The 16,396-nt window shown below is 25.6% G+C and overlaps 1 protein-coding gene across 6 annotated transcripts in view; it reads right to left on the minus strand.

The window, feature by feature from the left end:
- Window positions 1–16,396, minus strand: part of LOC129613459 (collagen alpha-1(XVIII) chain) — a 197,403-nt gene that overhangs the window by 101,087 nt on the left and 79,920 nt on the right. For all 6 annotated transcript variants that reach the window (XM_055527539.1, XM_055527536.1, XM_055527538.1 and 3 more), the window contains 8 exons: window positions 16,015–16,182; window positions 12,771–13,008; window positions 12,505–12,683; window positions 12,332–12,445; window positions 10,475–10,552; window positions 4,414–4,492; window positions 4,261–4,317; window positions 4,023–4,124 (listed from right to left, as the gene is read on the minus strand). In XM_055527539.1, the coding sequence (XP_055383514.1) occupies window positions 4,023–4,124; window positions 4,261–4,317; window positions 4,414–4,492; window positions 10,475–10,552; window positions 12,332–12,445; window positions 12,505–12,683; window positions 12,771–13,008; window positions 16,015–16,182 (1,015 nt within the window). The remainder of the gene's footprint in view (window positions 1–4,022; window positions 4,125–4,260; window positions 4,318–4,413; window positions 4,493–10,474; window positions 10,553–12,331; window positions 12,446–12,504; window positions 12,684–12,770; window positions 13,009–16,014; window positions 16,183–16,396) is intronic.

A 16,396-nucleotide genomic window follows, 5' to 3' on the forward strand; every position in this document is an offset into this window, starting at 1 on the left:
TTTCATGTTATACGAGTATGATTATTTTTTTGAATAAAATTAATTTTGTATGATAGTGCGATTAAAATTATATTGTTATAAAATGGTTGTTTTATGAATGATGAAAATAATAATAACAGTTAAATTACATATATAAATAATTAAATAACAAATTAAACACATGATAACATGAACAGAGAGAAATTCTTGTTATACAAAAAATACATAAATTAGATTTTTATTAATTTTTTAATTTTTAGATTTTTATATAAAGACTATTAGTTAGGTACTTAAATGTTCTGTTTTTTCACTAAGATTAATAATATTGAATAAAATATTGCCATATTTCAAGATTTCTAAAATTCACTCAAATATAATCGCTCAATTTTTTCAATTAATACTTAATAAATAAATCTCGAATTTAAAATAAATAATTTTACAAATATTTACCACGGTAGATTTGTTTTTTAAAATTTATTAAATTTTCGGAAACAAAGCGTTTTGGTATGGTAAATTATTTGAGTTTATACTTAAAAAAAAATAACTCAAAAATAATAGAAAATGAGTGGAAATTAACCTGTTCTCTTTATAAAATTTTCTGAAATAAAGAGTAATTAAACAGGTTAAGAATTAAATACTATCAGTGCCAGCAATATTGTTAAATATCTTATAATTTAAACATAATTTCACTATTCTCATTGAATTTTACTTAAAATTTGAGTAAATTTTATTGAGTTAATTTTGAAAATTTTTAAATTTTAACTATCCGAATTGATTTCAGAACGAATCTTGTAAAATAAATGAATTGAATAGCCTATTATAAATATTTAATATTAAGAACAAATTACGACAGGCTCCATACACCGACCTATCTTTGTAAACAATTATTTTAAATAATTTTGAACGTATATATATGTAAATAATCAATTAATTAAGTGAACGTTATTATAAATTAAAAATTTTTGATCATTATAAATTTGTTATAACCATAAATTAATTAAATTAAAAAAAAAATTTAGCAATAAATTAGTTTATAAAATATACAATTATGTATTGTTATTATATTATTTAAAATTATTATTATTATAAATTATATTGATTATGAATTAAATTATGTATATAAATAATGTATGTATAAATGTAGTAAATATTTATTATATTCCAAATTCAATTTTGAATAATTATATTTTTTTAAATATTTAATTTATGTTAAATTTCAAAAACAAAAATATTATAAATTATTTTACAAAGTGTGTTGTAGTAAATAACATTCATATATATCAGTTTGCTAGTATATATATTGTGTAACTATATCGAAGCAAATTTTTAATAAATATTATTTATATTTTATTGATATTATCGGTTTAATAATAATAAAACAAAATAAAGAATAAATTTTTTTACAATATTAAAATATTACGAGTAAATGCGCCCAGAGGTATGCAATTTTATTATTTTTATTCATTATTTTCATTATGATTAGTTTATAGGTTTAATTTATTTTTTTTTTTTAATTTAAAAATAAATCCGTATAATTATTTATGATTATTTTTTTTATTTATGCAGTTATTAAATATTTTGTTAAATTATGTATGCACTAAAAAGGCATATATATTGTGGTATATATACTATAGTTATATTGTATACCAGTATAATAATAAAAAATAAATTTTAATAGTATTTCGATTTTTTTTTTGTTTTTTAAAGTATTAAAATTCGTATACGAATTTATTTTAAACAAAAAGGTAAGCATGTACACACCAAATTATGTAATAAAAATAATAATAATCGTGTATATGACGTATGATTTTAATCAATATAATATAGATTATTATTTATGAGAAAAAATTCAGGTCATCATACAGAGAATATTTAATGTACCTACATGTAATGTAACATCAACAAGTAATGTACATATATTATTTTTTTGCATAAATAAAATCTGAGAATTAAATGTGAAAGGGTGGGTGGGGGAGAAAAAGTGTATAAAAAACAACTGAAATAAACAACAACTGAAATAATAATAATAAATATTATGAAAATATTTGGGAATGTCACATAAGAAATGAGAAAAATTGCATATATAAAATGTGAGACAAAAGAATGGTATTCATTACATAAAGATGAACAAAAATACCACCAATATAATGAGAACAATAAATTATATTATTCATCTCTCTTTCATCTCTCTCTCTATCTCTGTATTGGAGCGTTTTCGTTTGTACAATTGAATAATGTAGAAATATTTACTACTGCACTACAATATTTTTATTATTTTTGGTTTTTATAATTAATTTTTTTATTATTATTGCTATTCATTCTTATAAATTTTTTACTTTTACAGGTAAAATTGTTAAATTTTTTTTTTTCGTTTTCTTTGAAAACTTTTATCATTTTTATTTTAATTTTTTTTTAAATTATTGCATGTTTGTATGTATAAGCATATATATATATTATTAATTAAAATTTTGCACATATATTTTTATTCGCATAATGGAGTTACCGGACGTGTAATAAATCAAGAGAAACTTTGTAAATAGCCCTTGAAAGTAAATATGTAGGAGTTTTAAATGCAATGGCATTTCTTTATGGCTATATTTATATATCAGTAAATTGTTGAAAATGGCTTTAACAGAATTTCAATTCACTTGCTCTGTAGGAGTACGTACACAATTCTACAATCAATTTAATCAAGAGAACATATTCATATATATACTATTATATGTATCATTTTTCGGTACAATTTGTATAATATTTTTAGCAATCATTTTTCTCTCATTAATCACTGAAATTTTGAAATATGAAAAATTTTTTGGAAAAAACTTGCAAAACAATTTGAACACAAATATGAGCCACACGGCCGCACTTTCAAATAGTTGAAAACAATTTTATTTTTAATGAGAGAAAAATTATCTGTCTCATATTTCATGTATAAAATATGTTTCTCTTTCATTATTAGTTACTCCATGTTTGTGAAAAGTTTAACAAGAGATTTTTACGGGATTGAATTTCTCATACTGTTAGAATGTAATTATTAAATTTCAATTGATTAGACTTTATTTTTTAAGAAACATGAACATTGATATCAAATATCGATCACTCGATTTGCTCTTTTTAATTCTCTCAAATTGCTTATGCAATTACTGTAATATTAAAAATTATTTTTACCATTATTTTAAATTTCAAAAGCATCTCAAGAAAATTAATGATCCGGTAACTTTTCTTTTTTTTGCTTTTATTAATATATGTATATATTATATATATATATATATATATATATATATATATATATATATATATAATAATTATAAATACACAACGAAACTAAAAAAAAATTAGCGGAAGCTATGCTATCTATATATATGAAAACAGGACAATAATATGGTGAATGTTATTCATGTATGTATATATATATTTGATTTCAGTTGTTTGCATATATATATATATATAAATATATATAGCATGTAATGTACGTTGTTGGAAAATGTAGATTGGATTTAAAATTAAAATATATATATATATATATATATATATATATATATATATCTATATATATATATACATATATATATATATATACATACATACATATATATATATATATATATATACATACATATATATATATATATATATATATATATGTAAAACCATAAAGAAATTCGCAACAAGAAAATAGTATAGGAGAACATATCATAGGGAAATGAAGAACAAAATATAAAAAATAAACGAAATACAAAAAGAAAAGCGGAATTATTATATGAAGGATTATAAAAACAAAATAAAATTGTAAAAGAATATAAGGCAATGAACAAAGATAAAGGATAAAATAAGAGAAATAAAGCTGCGAGGATTGAAAAAAAAATAAAAACAAAACATTAAAATTAACATATTTAAAATCTCTTTGGGCGGCCAACATAATAATCAATATGGATGGATAATGTACTCGATGGTTCTCTTTTAATTTTTTCTTTGTCATTATTTTTGTATAAAGGATTTTGAAATTATATAGATAAAAGAATATATAAAAAAAAAATTTTCACCTGGTTTTCCATAATATGCTGGATCTCCGAAATAACTTCTTGCTTCCATACCTGGTTCACCTTTTGGACCAGTTATACTTATACCCGGAGTACCTGGTGTTCCTATAAATATAGAAAACCATAATATCATCAATATAGGAAAATATTTTTTTTTATCATATGAATTTTAAATTAAAAACTCTTATATAAATTTTCTTTTTAAAATATTAAAAAACAGAAATTGCATATAATTATTTACCTGGTGGACCTGGTGGTCCTGGTGGTCCTGGCAATGGAACATATTGAACTCCATCACCTGAAAAAAATTTTTTCATTATTTTACAAATGTGTTGTTTGTATTTTTCTAATTAGACAATAATGCAATAGTGAAAAAGGAAATAATTGTATTTACCTGAAGCAGCTGGAAGACCTGGAGGTCCTGGTTGACCATCTCTACCATCTTGTCCTCTTTCACCTTTTTCTCCTTTAATCTATTGAGAATAAAATTAATTAATAAAAACTCTTAATATACGTTTTCCCTTTATATGTGGTTTTTAATTGGAGAGTAAATTATTATTTTTTTTTTTTTTAAAATAATTATGATTAATTTATGAATGCTATTAAAAGTAATGAATTAAAAATTCAATTATAATTGGAAATTTTTTAAGGGTATAGAATATGAATATGAACAGAAGTAGAATGTTAATCATATTGTGGTAATGTAGTTGTATAACAGATAGGTGGTTTATTATATTTTAAATTTAAGAATATACGAAGTTAAGCCTATTTGTGGAAAAGCCTTCCTTATTATTCATTAAAGAATTTTCAATTTTAAAAAATTATTCACTTTTATTCAAGATTATTTGCTGAATATTTTCACATTCATTCAAGTAGATGGGAAATTTTTTTTCCAAAAATTTCAAAAATTTTCAATATAACAGGAATTATTCGTTAATTTATGAAAGCGCCTGGAAATATGCAAATTTTCAAAATTTATTGAAAATTATTTAAACTTTAAGGGACGAAATAATTTTTTCATTTACTGCAATTTCCAAAACATCTAAAATTAATAAATCGAAAACTATCCTTTATTTTTCAAACAAAATATTTTATAATGCAAATTGTAATAAATTTTCTTCAAAAAAGAAAAAAAAAACCAACAACAACAATAATAATATTAACAAATCATCCCCTTTTATTCTTAATGCTTCATTAATGTTAAAATTTACAAAAAAAAATAAAGAAAAAACCTTTTATAATTTAACTTTTAACAATTTTGCAAAAAAAAAATACCCATAATGCCTATATATATGCAAAAGGTATAAATAACAGAAAACAAAAGTCAGTAATGGGGAAAAATGTCAGAATTTAACACAAAGCATTTTCAATTTAATCGATTTAAATCGATTACAATTGAATCCTTTTTACTGCTTTTCCTTTTTTTTTAAATGGTACATCTCCATTTAGGGTGCGGTATTTTAATTGATGACTATAATTACATCCGTACAAGTCGTATAACATTTTTGTTTCCCCCGTTTTTTTTTTTTTAATTTTTCTTTGTTTTACAACTTTAATAAAATTATAATGTAATTTTGTGTAAATTTTTAATTCGAAAAGAAAAAAAAAATCCAGTATAATGAAAAATTGAAAATAGATAGAGGGAAGAGGAAAATTGAAAATATTTTATCTTTGTTTTCAAAGTCACATAAAAAAAATAAAAGAGTCTTTAATGGAATTTTAAAATTAGGGATCGCTAAAAAAGAAAAAATGTAAGGAAAATTTGAGAAAATTTCTTTGAAAATTTATAATTATTTTTATAAGAAGAAGTAAGGCAAGAATGGGTATTGCAAAATTGTGTTTGTATAATTTGAGTTTTTTGAGTTTTAAATTAATTTTAAATATTAATTTTGAACAAGTAAGAATAGCTCCAACACTTGCCAATAATGCTTGCTAATAATTTTAAATTAAAGTGTTTGAATGATTGGGATTTCAATAACACTATATGCTCACATACTATGAATCTTTTGGGAAAATTAATGTTAAATTATTCCCTCAAAGCGATTATATTGGATTTTTTTTTTAAATTTTTGATTATTTAAAGATACAAAGTTTAAATTAATGTCGAACAAATAGTTGTTATGCACATTTGAGTAAAATTATTTTTCATTTTTAATTAAATTTTCGCTATCCTCAAATTAATTATATAAGAAAAACCAAACTGTTAATCGAGCGTAAATATCCCTAATCCCTAATTTATTTTATTGTTATTAAATATTTTCATTATTTTACATAATTACAATCAAATACGTTAGTCAATTGTATATTTTATTAAATTTACCAAAAATTTTTTTTTTTTGACAAATTGTGGTCATTTTAATATTGTTATTCATCTGGCAGTTAAAATTCTTAATAAGATCGTAGAATAGAATCCAAACTAAATTTTCAATTAATTTCAATTTTATTCAAAATATTTTATAATATAATTTTTTTTAATTATTATTCTATAATTTTCGGGGGAGAAGATTTCAATTCCTTTCAAATAATTAAAACAAAAAATATTTCCTTTTATGAGATTAAAGCATAAATACTCTAAGAAAAAAAATATTTAAATATCAACTTAACCATGAAAATACATTAAAATGCAATATTTATTCATGACATATTCACATATGATTTCGTACACACACACATAAACATTTAAATATAAGTGTGTATTCATATATAATAAACTATAATATTAATATTACATTCTGTACCCTTTTTTTTTGGAATAAATGTAACGAAATAAAGAAAAATTCTAAATAAAAAACGCAAAAAAAATTTGATGTGATCAGCACATAACCGACCGCACTGTATATTGTCTAGTTTAATATTACAGAAAATTATGAAAATGTCTTTGGAATGTTTCCTTTTAAATTTTAAGGGGATTAGTAAGCTCTTAATTAACATTTTTATAAAAATGTAAATTTGTTTCTTAATTAAGCTTCGTTTTTGTGCCATACGAATTAACTGAAGAGTTCATCATTTCGCTTCGGTACCAACCAGAACTCAAATATTAAATTTCAAGAAAACCCCATCAAGTAGTTCTGTAGATATGGTAAAAAAAGTAAAATCCGCCCTTCTTCCGATTCCTGACCTTTCCAAAAAAATTTATATGTTCATTGTTTTAACACCCAGAATTTAAAAATTAAATTTCGAAGAAATTGGTCGATTATTTGGTTCTATATGTGCGAAAATGTAAAATCGGCCAGCAAAAAATCCAGTTTCGGGCCTCGGGAACTTAAAATCTCGAATAGATCAACTTTTAATATCTTAAAAGTTGATCTATACGAGACAAACTCGAAATAAACTCACATATAAAATTTCATTAAAATCGGTTTAACCGAACTTAATACATACGTGACAGGAGCACCGAAATACCGACAACTCCCTGAACACAGTTTCTTTACGTTATCTTACTATGAAGAAGCGCCTTTCCATCGAAAACTTAATATGCGAAAGTTGCTGCCATCACATAACTTCTCTTATGGTATGCAAAGCGGTTGGTAAAAAACAAGGGAGAAAAAAAAACCAATTATCCTTGACAAATACAAGGATTTCCCTTAAAGCTTTTCCGGTACACTTAAAAAATGAGGAATACTTTTTGTTTTTGAATATTTTCTCTTTTTTCCTTATATTCCATCAAAAAGAGAACACAATTTAGGTGAAAATATTTTTGCGATCTCAAAAGGTAAATGTATGCTTTTGAAGTGAAAATCAGGGACACAAAATACAAAAAAAAAAATTAAAAAAAAAATATCCAAAAACCAAAAACAAAGTAAATATATTCTGCTGATATGTAAAAGTGTAAAAGAGAAAAAACAAAAATTACAAATATTTTAGTTAGAAATTTTTGTTTGCTTGTGTGATTATTTTTTAGATGGTGATCCTTTATAGTGAGCGTCAAATACCAAAAAAAGAAAACAAAAGCAATAACAAAAAAAAATGAATACATTATAGTTTTGACGTTGTCATTTTTATATCATTTTCTTATCATATACTCTTGCTTTTTACGAGCATAATGTAAGGAGAACGTATACGTGCTTTGAAAACTTCTTACCTAAAAGCCTAAGAAAACAAAAAGGAAAAAAGCATTTTATTTTATGAAGATAGGCTACCTAACTGTAATAATGAAAAAATATTGTTTTTAAAATTTTCTAGATTGAAATTGCATACTTTAAGGGTTTTTTTTCTTAATTTTATTAAAAATACAAAAGATTTTTATTTTACTTTTAAAATATTTAAAGTATTTAATTGCCAGGAGATTTTTATTAGCACAAAGCAATATATGCGAGAATATTGTTTTTCTCTTCTCTATTAGGTAATTAATTTAAATTTTTCAAAATATTGAAAAATTGTACAATTTTAGTAACGAAACTTTAAAAATTTCCTATTATATTCCTAAATATATAAAATTCTCTCGATCAGAAATTTTGTTAAGAAAATTTCCTCTATAACTAGAGCGATCAGATCTTTTGTTAAATTGCCGCTAATAAAATATTTGAGTAAATTAAAATACGTTCTCATACTCTCTTTAAAGGTGAATTATTCTCTCAAAACTGAATACAATTTGTGTACTCAAAGTGAAAAGCGAAGAAACATTGTTTTATCTCTGATTTAATACTATTAGTTCTCACTTACAATAATTTTAAATATTTTTGTTCACTAAAATTTCTCATTTATTCTAGTTCAAAAAGAATTTTTCTAAAAATGCTAAGAATTTAAAAAAAGGCTGAATATTTACAATAAAAAGGTAAATAAACAAAAAATTCAATGTTGGAATGATGAATGAAATAAAGAGAAACATGAAAACTAAATGTCATATTCAAATAGATCAAAAAAAAAAACGAAAAACTACTAAAACAACTGACAAAGAAAAAAAATTGTTATTTTTTTTTAGTTCCTCCTTGAAGGAGGAAAGGAAGCTAAGAAAAATCGTTTAACAAACAAACAAAATAAAAAAGCACCAACAAAACTTTGAAAATAATTTAAAAATGTCCGCCCACAATTAAATTAAGAAAATAAATTTAAGGAAAATGTTCAGCTGCTGCTCCTATTTTTTTTATTTTTTCTCTTTCCTCATTCTCTAAATTCACAATTTAGTGAATCTACTCTTTCTGTTTTTGAAATACTTCAATTTTCCTGATGTCTTATGTCAGAATATTTTCTTATTATCCCTATACACATAAAAGCCCTAGGGGAAATAAAATGTGAATATATTACAATAAAACAAAAGAATAAAAAAAAAGACGAAACAAAAAAAAAGGGACCAGATTTTTTGATCCGCTCTTTTTAATATTTTTTTTTCATTTTTGTTGAAGGTAAAAAATTAAGTTAAAGGTAAATAATTAAAAAAAAAAAAGCAAGCACTAATTTGATTATGTTTAGTATTGAAATATTGAAAGAAAAATTCAAGATTCCCACTTAATTGTAAACCATGTATGAAATCGCGTAAATAAGTAGAAATAATTTAGAAAAAATTAAAGATCCGAGAGGCAAACACATTTAAATTTTAAAAATTTCGAAAATTTTCTTTATAAAAAAATTTTATTAAGAGCTACGCAATCAATATCTTCACATTAATTTGTGGAAGGTTTTAATCCGAATTGAGAATCCGAATTTTTAGCTCGTTATTTGAAAGACCTTTTAATACAAAAAATTTACATATCCATTTTAACTGGATTAATTAAAGAATTTTCAAAAAAGTTGAAAAAAAAAACAAATTGTTTTCTTAAATTCTTTCTCAATTGAAAGATTTTTCAATTCCCACTTGTGAAAGTTTTGGGTTTCGTTCTATTAATTTCAGATGTGCAAATTGTTTTACTAATATGGCGCACCAAACAATTTTAATGTAAAGTTTTTCAATAATTCCAATAATTTTCACTTGAAATTCTATATCGGGACAATTTTGGTACAATAGGTCGAAAACGATAATTTTTATAGGAAAAAATACTGGTACAAGTACCTTCATGTATCATGAACGACCACACACTCTACATAATCCAAACAGAAACCCAATCAACTTGGTCAAATTGTGTAAACTTTTTCCGAAGTATAAAACACTTTTGCACTTAATATAGAAATTTTTTTCCATCCACAGCCAGGTGTTCTATTAAGAGTTGAAAATCAGATATTTTTGTTATATGGCTAATAAATACTATTTTTCTAAATGTCAACAATTTAATTTTATTCTCAAATTTGATAATAAGGAATGCAAATTGAATGGCATTTTAAATTCGTATTAAAAAAAAACCCCCTAGTCTTATTCCCTATAGCATTCTGCTAAATTTTTTTGCCCTCTTGAAAATTATCCCATTGCATTAAGGATATTTAAGACAAATAATTTCTTCTCGACTTCTCGAATAAGTCCTTTCATCTTATAAATATATTAAATAGTTTTTAAATAGACAAGAAAATTAAACTATAAAACTTACTCCCTCTTTTATTGCTGAATCTCCTTTTTGGCCTTTTTGTCCCATTTCACCTTTAGGTCCAGGTATTCCAGGTCTTCCCTGTAGATCATAAAAAAAAACAAAAATAATAAATGAAAATTGAATGAAAATAAATTAAATTTTTTTTTTCTTTTCCTCATTTTTTTGTTTACTTTTTTCATTAAATGTTATTTTTTTCTCTTTTTTTTTGTGTAAACATTCAAAAAACGTAACGTAACACAAAATAGATAAAAATTTAAGTTAGAAACACTATTATGCTACAAAATAACAACAAATATGTAGGTAAAAATGAAAATTATTTTTATTTCTACAATCTATAATATAAAAAGGAACTGGAAAACAAAAAATGATAAAAAAAATTGGTTGCAAAAACTAAGATAAAACTAAAATAAAGAATTTGAAAAAAAAGAAAAAGGTCCTGTTCTACGGTTTTGTAAAATTAAAATAAAAAGTGTATATAAAATTTTTTTCTCCTACAAAGAGACGAATTTAAAAGTAAAAAGAATTTTTCATCGAAAGTGAATGTGTTTTCTGAATTCTTCAGTTACTAGTTTTTGACTATTACGGCTGTTATACTAAAATTAATTGCAGTACTTCTTGGCTTTAAAAGTTTATGTTCACAAAACTTGAAAACGTGCTTACCGTATTTTGTCTTGCAAGCATTTGTTTATTACACTATATTATTAATTTATTACACTAGTGTAGACCGCTTGTATCATGCTTTGACAGCAATAGTGTTACAATAAAAAATTTCTTTCACCGGCGAATTCGTTAGCATTTGTTATTACGTAAGGCGAATTTATTTGCAAATTTTATCAGGAAATGGCAATACTATGCAATATTTACAGTATTTTACAATGAAACATCACAATAAATTTTTTTTATACTTTTGACAAGCTTCCGTTCTAGTCACATCATATTTTAATTCGCTTCATTTTTGACGGGCTTGCAAATAAATCTGGCGAATTCGGCATAATTCAATAACAAACTGTCACATTCGCCAAATTTCTTGGAAAATTCACTGTACATAAAGAGTTCTCACTCGGAGTTTCAACTTCAAATTCACCAAAAGAGAATAGTGTAAATAGAGCGCTAAAGACAGGAAGCATAATCTGGAGAGGAGAGTAAATATGAGAACGAATTTCAATAAAAAAATTTACCTCCTCTGTATTACATTGAAAACATCAACCTTCCGCTTTCTATGTAGTCGTTCTAAAAATCGTACTACAAAGGCGTTATAATATTTTTTTAAAAATACTGAAGAGAAGGGAAGAGAAAGAGCAGTTTGTTATGCTTATCAGTCATTGTTGTTCTCAATATGCCAGGCAATTTATAGTACGTTTTTGAACCCGGTCATTGATAGAACATTTCCGTCTTTCAAAAATTCTTTTTACTTGTTTAACATTCTTTGTGCAATTTAACATCAGAAAAGCTTCAACTGATGCGTTTTCCATTTAAGGTCTTCTTAGTAGGATATTTTGTCTGTTTAATTTTGTTATTCTTTTTTTTTTTGAATCTTATTTACCTTATTATTCTTAGGTGTTTAATAAAAAAGGTCACCGGATTTCATCAGATAAAAAAATATGAACGAAGATATAAATTTTTTTTTTCGATTTTTTGTATTTTTTGTTATTGAGTTAGTTTATGTATTTTTTTTTATTTTTTGGGGAAGAAAAAAAGGACCAATAGATCAGAAAATAAAAAGTGCAAATAAAGAAAAAAAAAAAACAATTTTTTTTGATTAGTGCTCTCTTAAAAATTTAATCCAAGTACGAAAAATTTTTATTTATTTTCTTTTTTTGGCAAAAAACAAAATGAAAAGGAAAACAGATTACTTACAGAATAACCAGTTCCAGCTTCACCAGGTGGGCCCGGTTTTCCAGGTGGCCCAATTGGACCTGGTGAACCAGGTTTCCCTCTTCTTCCACGCATTCCTTTTTCTCCTTTGTCGCCCTTTAAAAAAAAAATAAGAAATATTACATTTTTGTTAGAATGATCAGTCAACTTTTTACTTTTGTTCCATTAACAGCCATATCAGCCGAGAAAAACGGTTGTCCAGGTGGACCTTCAGGACCTCTATCACCTTTTGGACCAGCTACTCCTCGTGGTCCCTTTTCACCTTTTTCACCTTTAACACCTGGCATACCAGTTAAACCAGATGTTCCAGGTTCACCATCAAACCCAGCCGGCCCTAAATTGTAATTTAAGAAAATTTAAAAATCATTTTATAAATAATTAAAAAGAGATTTAGCAATAATTTGTATGATATTTATATTACCTCTTGGACCAATTGGTCCAGGTGGGCCCGGTTGACATTGACATTCAGTTATATTTGTTTTTGGATCAGAATATATCACAGTTCCTGGTGGCCCAGGTGGTCCAACTGGACCAATTTCACCTGGAAATCCTCGATCACCTTTAATTCCAGGCGCACCCGGTGCACCAGCTAATCCTGGAAAACCAGGTGCACCAGGCTCACCTTTTGCACCAGATAATCCATGATTTCCTGGATGCCCCTGAAATTTTGTTTCAAAATTAATAAAATAATCTTTAATATTTGCAAACATTTTCAGTTTTAAGTATTCTGCCTGACCATCTATATCCGATAAATCTTAGCATATGTTAAATACTTTAAGTGTAAGCAAAAAATGTGAAAGCGAAGCTTCCTGACTAATTTTAACGTTATACAACGAGTTGTTCAAAGTTTTTTCTGTATATGTGAGAAGAGCTTAAAATAATATTTTAATTATATTTTACTTAGAAAATTCTACTACAGCTATGACCACTTTTTCAGTAGGATTTGAAAATTAATTTAAAATTTTGCAGACTAAAACGAACCATCAAATAGACTTTGAATCAAGATTTTGATTATTTTTCAAAAAATTAAACAAACTATACTTGTGCATACCATTGTAATTAATTACAATAGCAGTATGCATTGAATGGTTTTGAAAATTTTCGAATCATTTATAAATTAAAGTTTTAAACCATTTTCACATGCAATATTCTTGTGTGTCAATCAAATTTCAATATTCATGCTTGTCTATAAAATTTAAAATAATTAAACTGAAAATTGTATTTTGTTTTTTTTATTCTCTGGTCCACATACAAGTAACCAAATTCACATATACAGTAATGTTTCATGAACATTTTTGCATAATACGATGGATATTCAGCGCAAACATGCGGTTAGAATGGTTCTTAAACGCTAAATAAAAATTTCTAAATCATTGAGTTGGCTGACACAGTGTTTAATTTATCAGAATAAATTAAATGAGAAAACGAAAAATTGTTTTGGCAAGCGCAAATAGGCAGTTCTTTTACTAGCCGTTCGTGTTGGATATTTTAATTATTTTTACATGATTTAGTTTTTTTATACATGAACACTTGTGGTCTTATGAGAATACAATTGAATTATAAAAATAATCGTTTTGTGTTATTTGTAATATAAACTAATTTTATGATATTTACTTAGGTGAGATTAGGCTAGGTTGTCGCGACCCCCCGAAGGGTCCACATAGGCCAACAGACACCGTGGGATTGTTGTTCCGTTGTGGCACCGTGGGATATTTCTTTTTCCGTCCCTAATTCGAACCAGCCGGAGCTCCTCAAAAATCGACTCAAACATCTAACGCTTACATTCGCTAAGCCAGAAGAAATAAGACTCAAGAAATCTTTGCCTGGATGAAATATGATAATAGAAGGAGGGTCACAGTTTCCCCCTCCCCTTCGTTGCAGGAGCTCCAACAAAGATCATTTGCGGGGCTCTCCTTGCATGCCCGCCAATCAGACAATGGCCCGTCAGAACGCCTACAACTGCACTAATATCGTCCCCTCTGAGAGAGATCAGATCACTTGTGCGACACAAATTTACCTTATGTTTGCTTAAGACAAGGAATTGCTATAAATTCCTTGTCTTAAGTAAACATAATATTTACTTAAGATTTTCTGGAAACTTCTGATTTATTTTGGATTGTTGTCTGACTCTTCATTCCCAGTTTGTTGTATAAAAGAGCAAGTAAAATCTTGGAGTCCAGTAGAATGTAGTTGGGATCAACGTTATTATGATCTGACGACGCTTTTACCAAAAGCGAGTTACATCTCTGCACGAGAATTTATTGATAAACCTGACATTGCAGAAACTGACGTTAAATAGGTCAATGGGTGAGCTTACAATGCCATCCCACTGTCCGGACATACATGGTACGATTTTCATACCCCCTCTTAAAATAATTCTCAGACTCATCTCTATTGCATTTACTTTGGCCAGAAAAAATGTACAGCAATGATTAAAGTGCTCAAATATACGCGTGTTTTTTCAAAAACGATATAGACATAGATCTGTACATGCATATTCAACATGTATGCATGTTTCAAACTTTAAAATTATAAAATATTTACGGCATTTTTTGATGTCATATACGGTTAACTAACTAGGTATTGAAAACTATTACAGAAACTTGAGTTTTTTTTTTTAGCTTTCTAGTTATAAGTAGAAGCACACACACAAATATGTTCTTCATGAGCACGTAGTGGTTTATAGTTTGGATATAATAGAAAATTATTATGTAAAATGTTAATTTTTATTAAGTTTATGTATAAGTTTTGAAAAATAAAGTTTAGTTGAAAAACAATAAAGGAAAATAAGAACCCACGTCCCTATTTTGCATTTTTTTAGAAGGAAATGATTGATGGGTTTTTAGTAAACTTTTAATTTTTCTAATTTTTTATTTCATTTTATTCTTGTTTTAAAAATGTACATTATAATTAAATTGAGTATAAGAGTGTTTTCCTATACAAAAGTATGGAAATATTACCCTATAAGTTTTAAAATAATAATTACACCTTCTTATACTTAAAATCGACTACATGTTGGTTTAGTAATTAATTTTTTTAATATAGGCACCCCCAACATTTATTTATTTATTTATTGATCTGCGAGTTGAGTTCCTTAGGTTAACCTTTAATATAAAAAATTTGCAATGAAAATTAATATTGAAACTGCATGGAAAAATGTCCTACAGCGTGTTCAATGCATTTCCCCCCCCCCCCCCCCCCCCCCGCTCCCCACCCCTTAAAAAATTTCTACTCACACTCATTATACATGTCACCACTTTCTATATTTCTTTCTATATTAAAGATCATCAATCTTTATTTTAAGGAACATTCAACAGACCTGCTGGAGCTGTTTGGGAATTATTTTGAGAAGCGAATAACTTGGTGATATAGTGATATTTATCGTACAAAATTAGATATTATTATCGTAAACACAAACCAATTATTAGCAATGGTTTGCGTCTATAATAAAATTTTGAAAATAGAGAAAATTTCGAATCTCAATAATTTACCAATAAGTAACTTATGATTGAAATTTGATTAAGTTGTTACTAAATTTTTCAAATATTTGACTCTAGATTTACCTAAGCCAAATTTAATTTTTATTTTTCTTGTTTCAACTTTCAACTAATTTTAATAATTTATAAAAAAAATGTTATATGGGAATTATTTCAAATTTTACTTACCCGATCACCTTTGGCACCTGTCATTCCTGGGTCACCACGTTCACCTTTCTGTCCTAATATACCTCGTTCACCTTGTCTACCCGTTGAACCTTTTTCACCTTGATCACCTTTTGGACCAGGTGATCCACCACGTCCTAATGTTCCAACATTACCTAACATAAGTGATTCCTAAATACATACAATTTCCGAAATATTAGGAAAATTGTAATTAAGGAAGAAAAAAAACCAAAAAAAAAAAGAATGTAATTAGAATTTATTTCATAGTAAAACGGAATTAGTTAAAAAAAATGTTTTTTTTTTTTTCAAGTTTTTAATTAAAATAAGAAAGGATATTAAATTTTACGTTGAATGAAACCTTCAAAAATTACCAGGATTTCTTTTT

The sequence above is a fragment of the Condylostylus longicornis genome, unplaced genomic scaffold (genome assembly GCF_029603195.1).
Source record: "Condylostylus longicornis isolate FDR11 unplaced genomic scaffold, ASM2960319v2 ptg000084l, whole genome shotgun sequence".
In the NCBI taxonomy this organism is placed as follows: Eukaryota; Metazoa; Arthropoda; class Insecta; order Diptera; family Dolichopodidae; genus Condylostylus; species Condylostylus longicornis.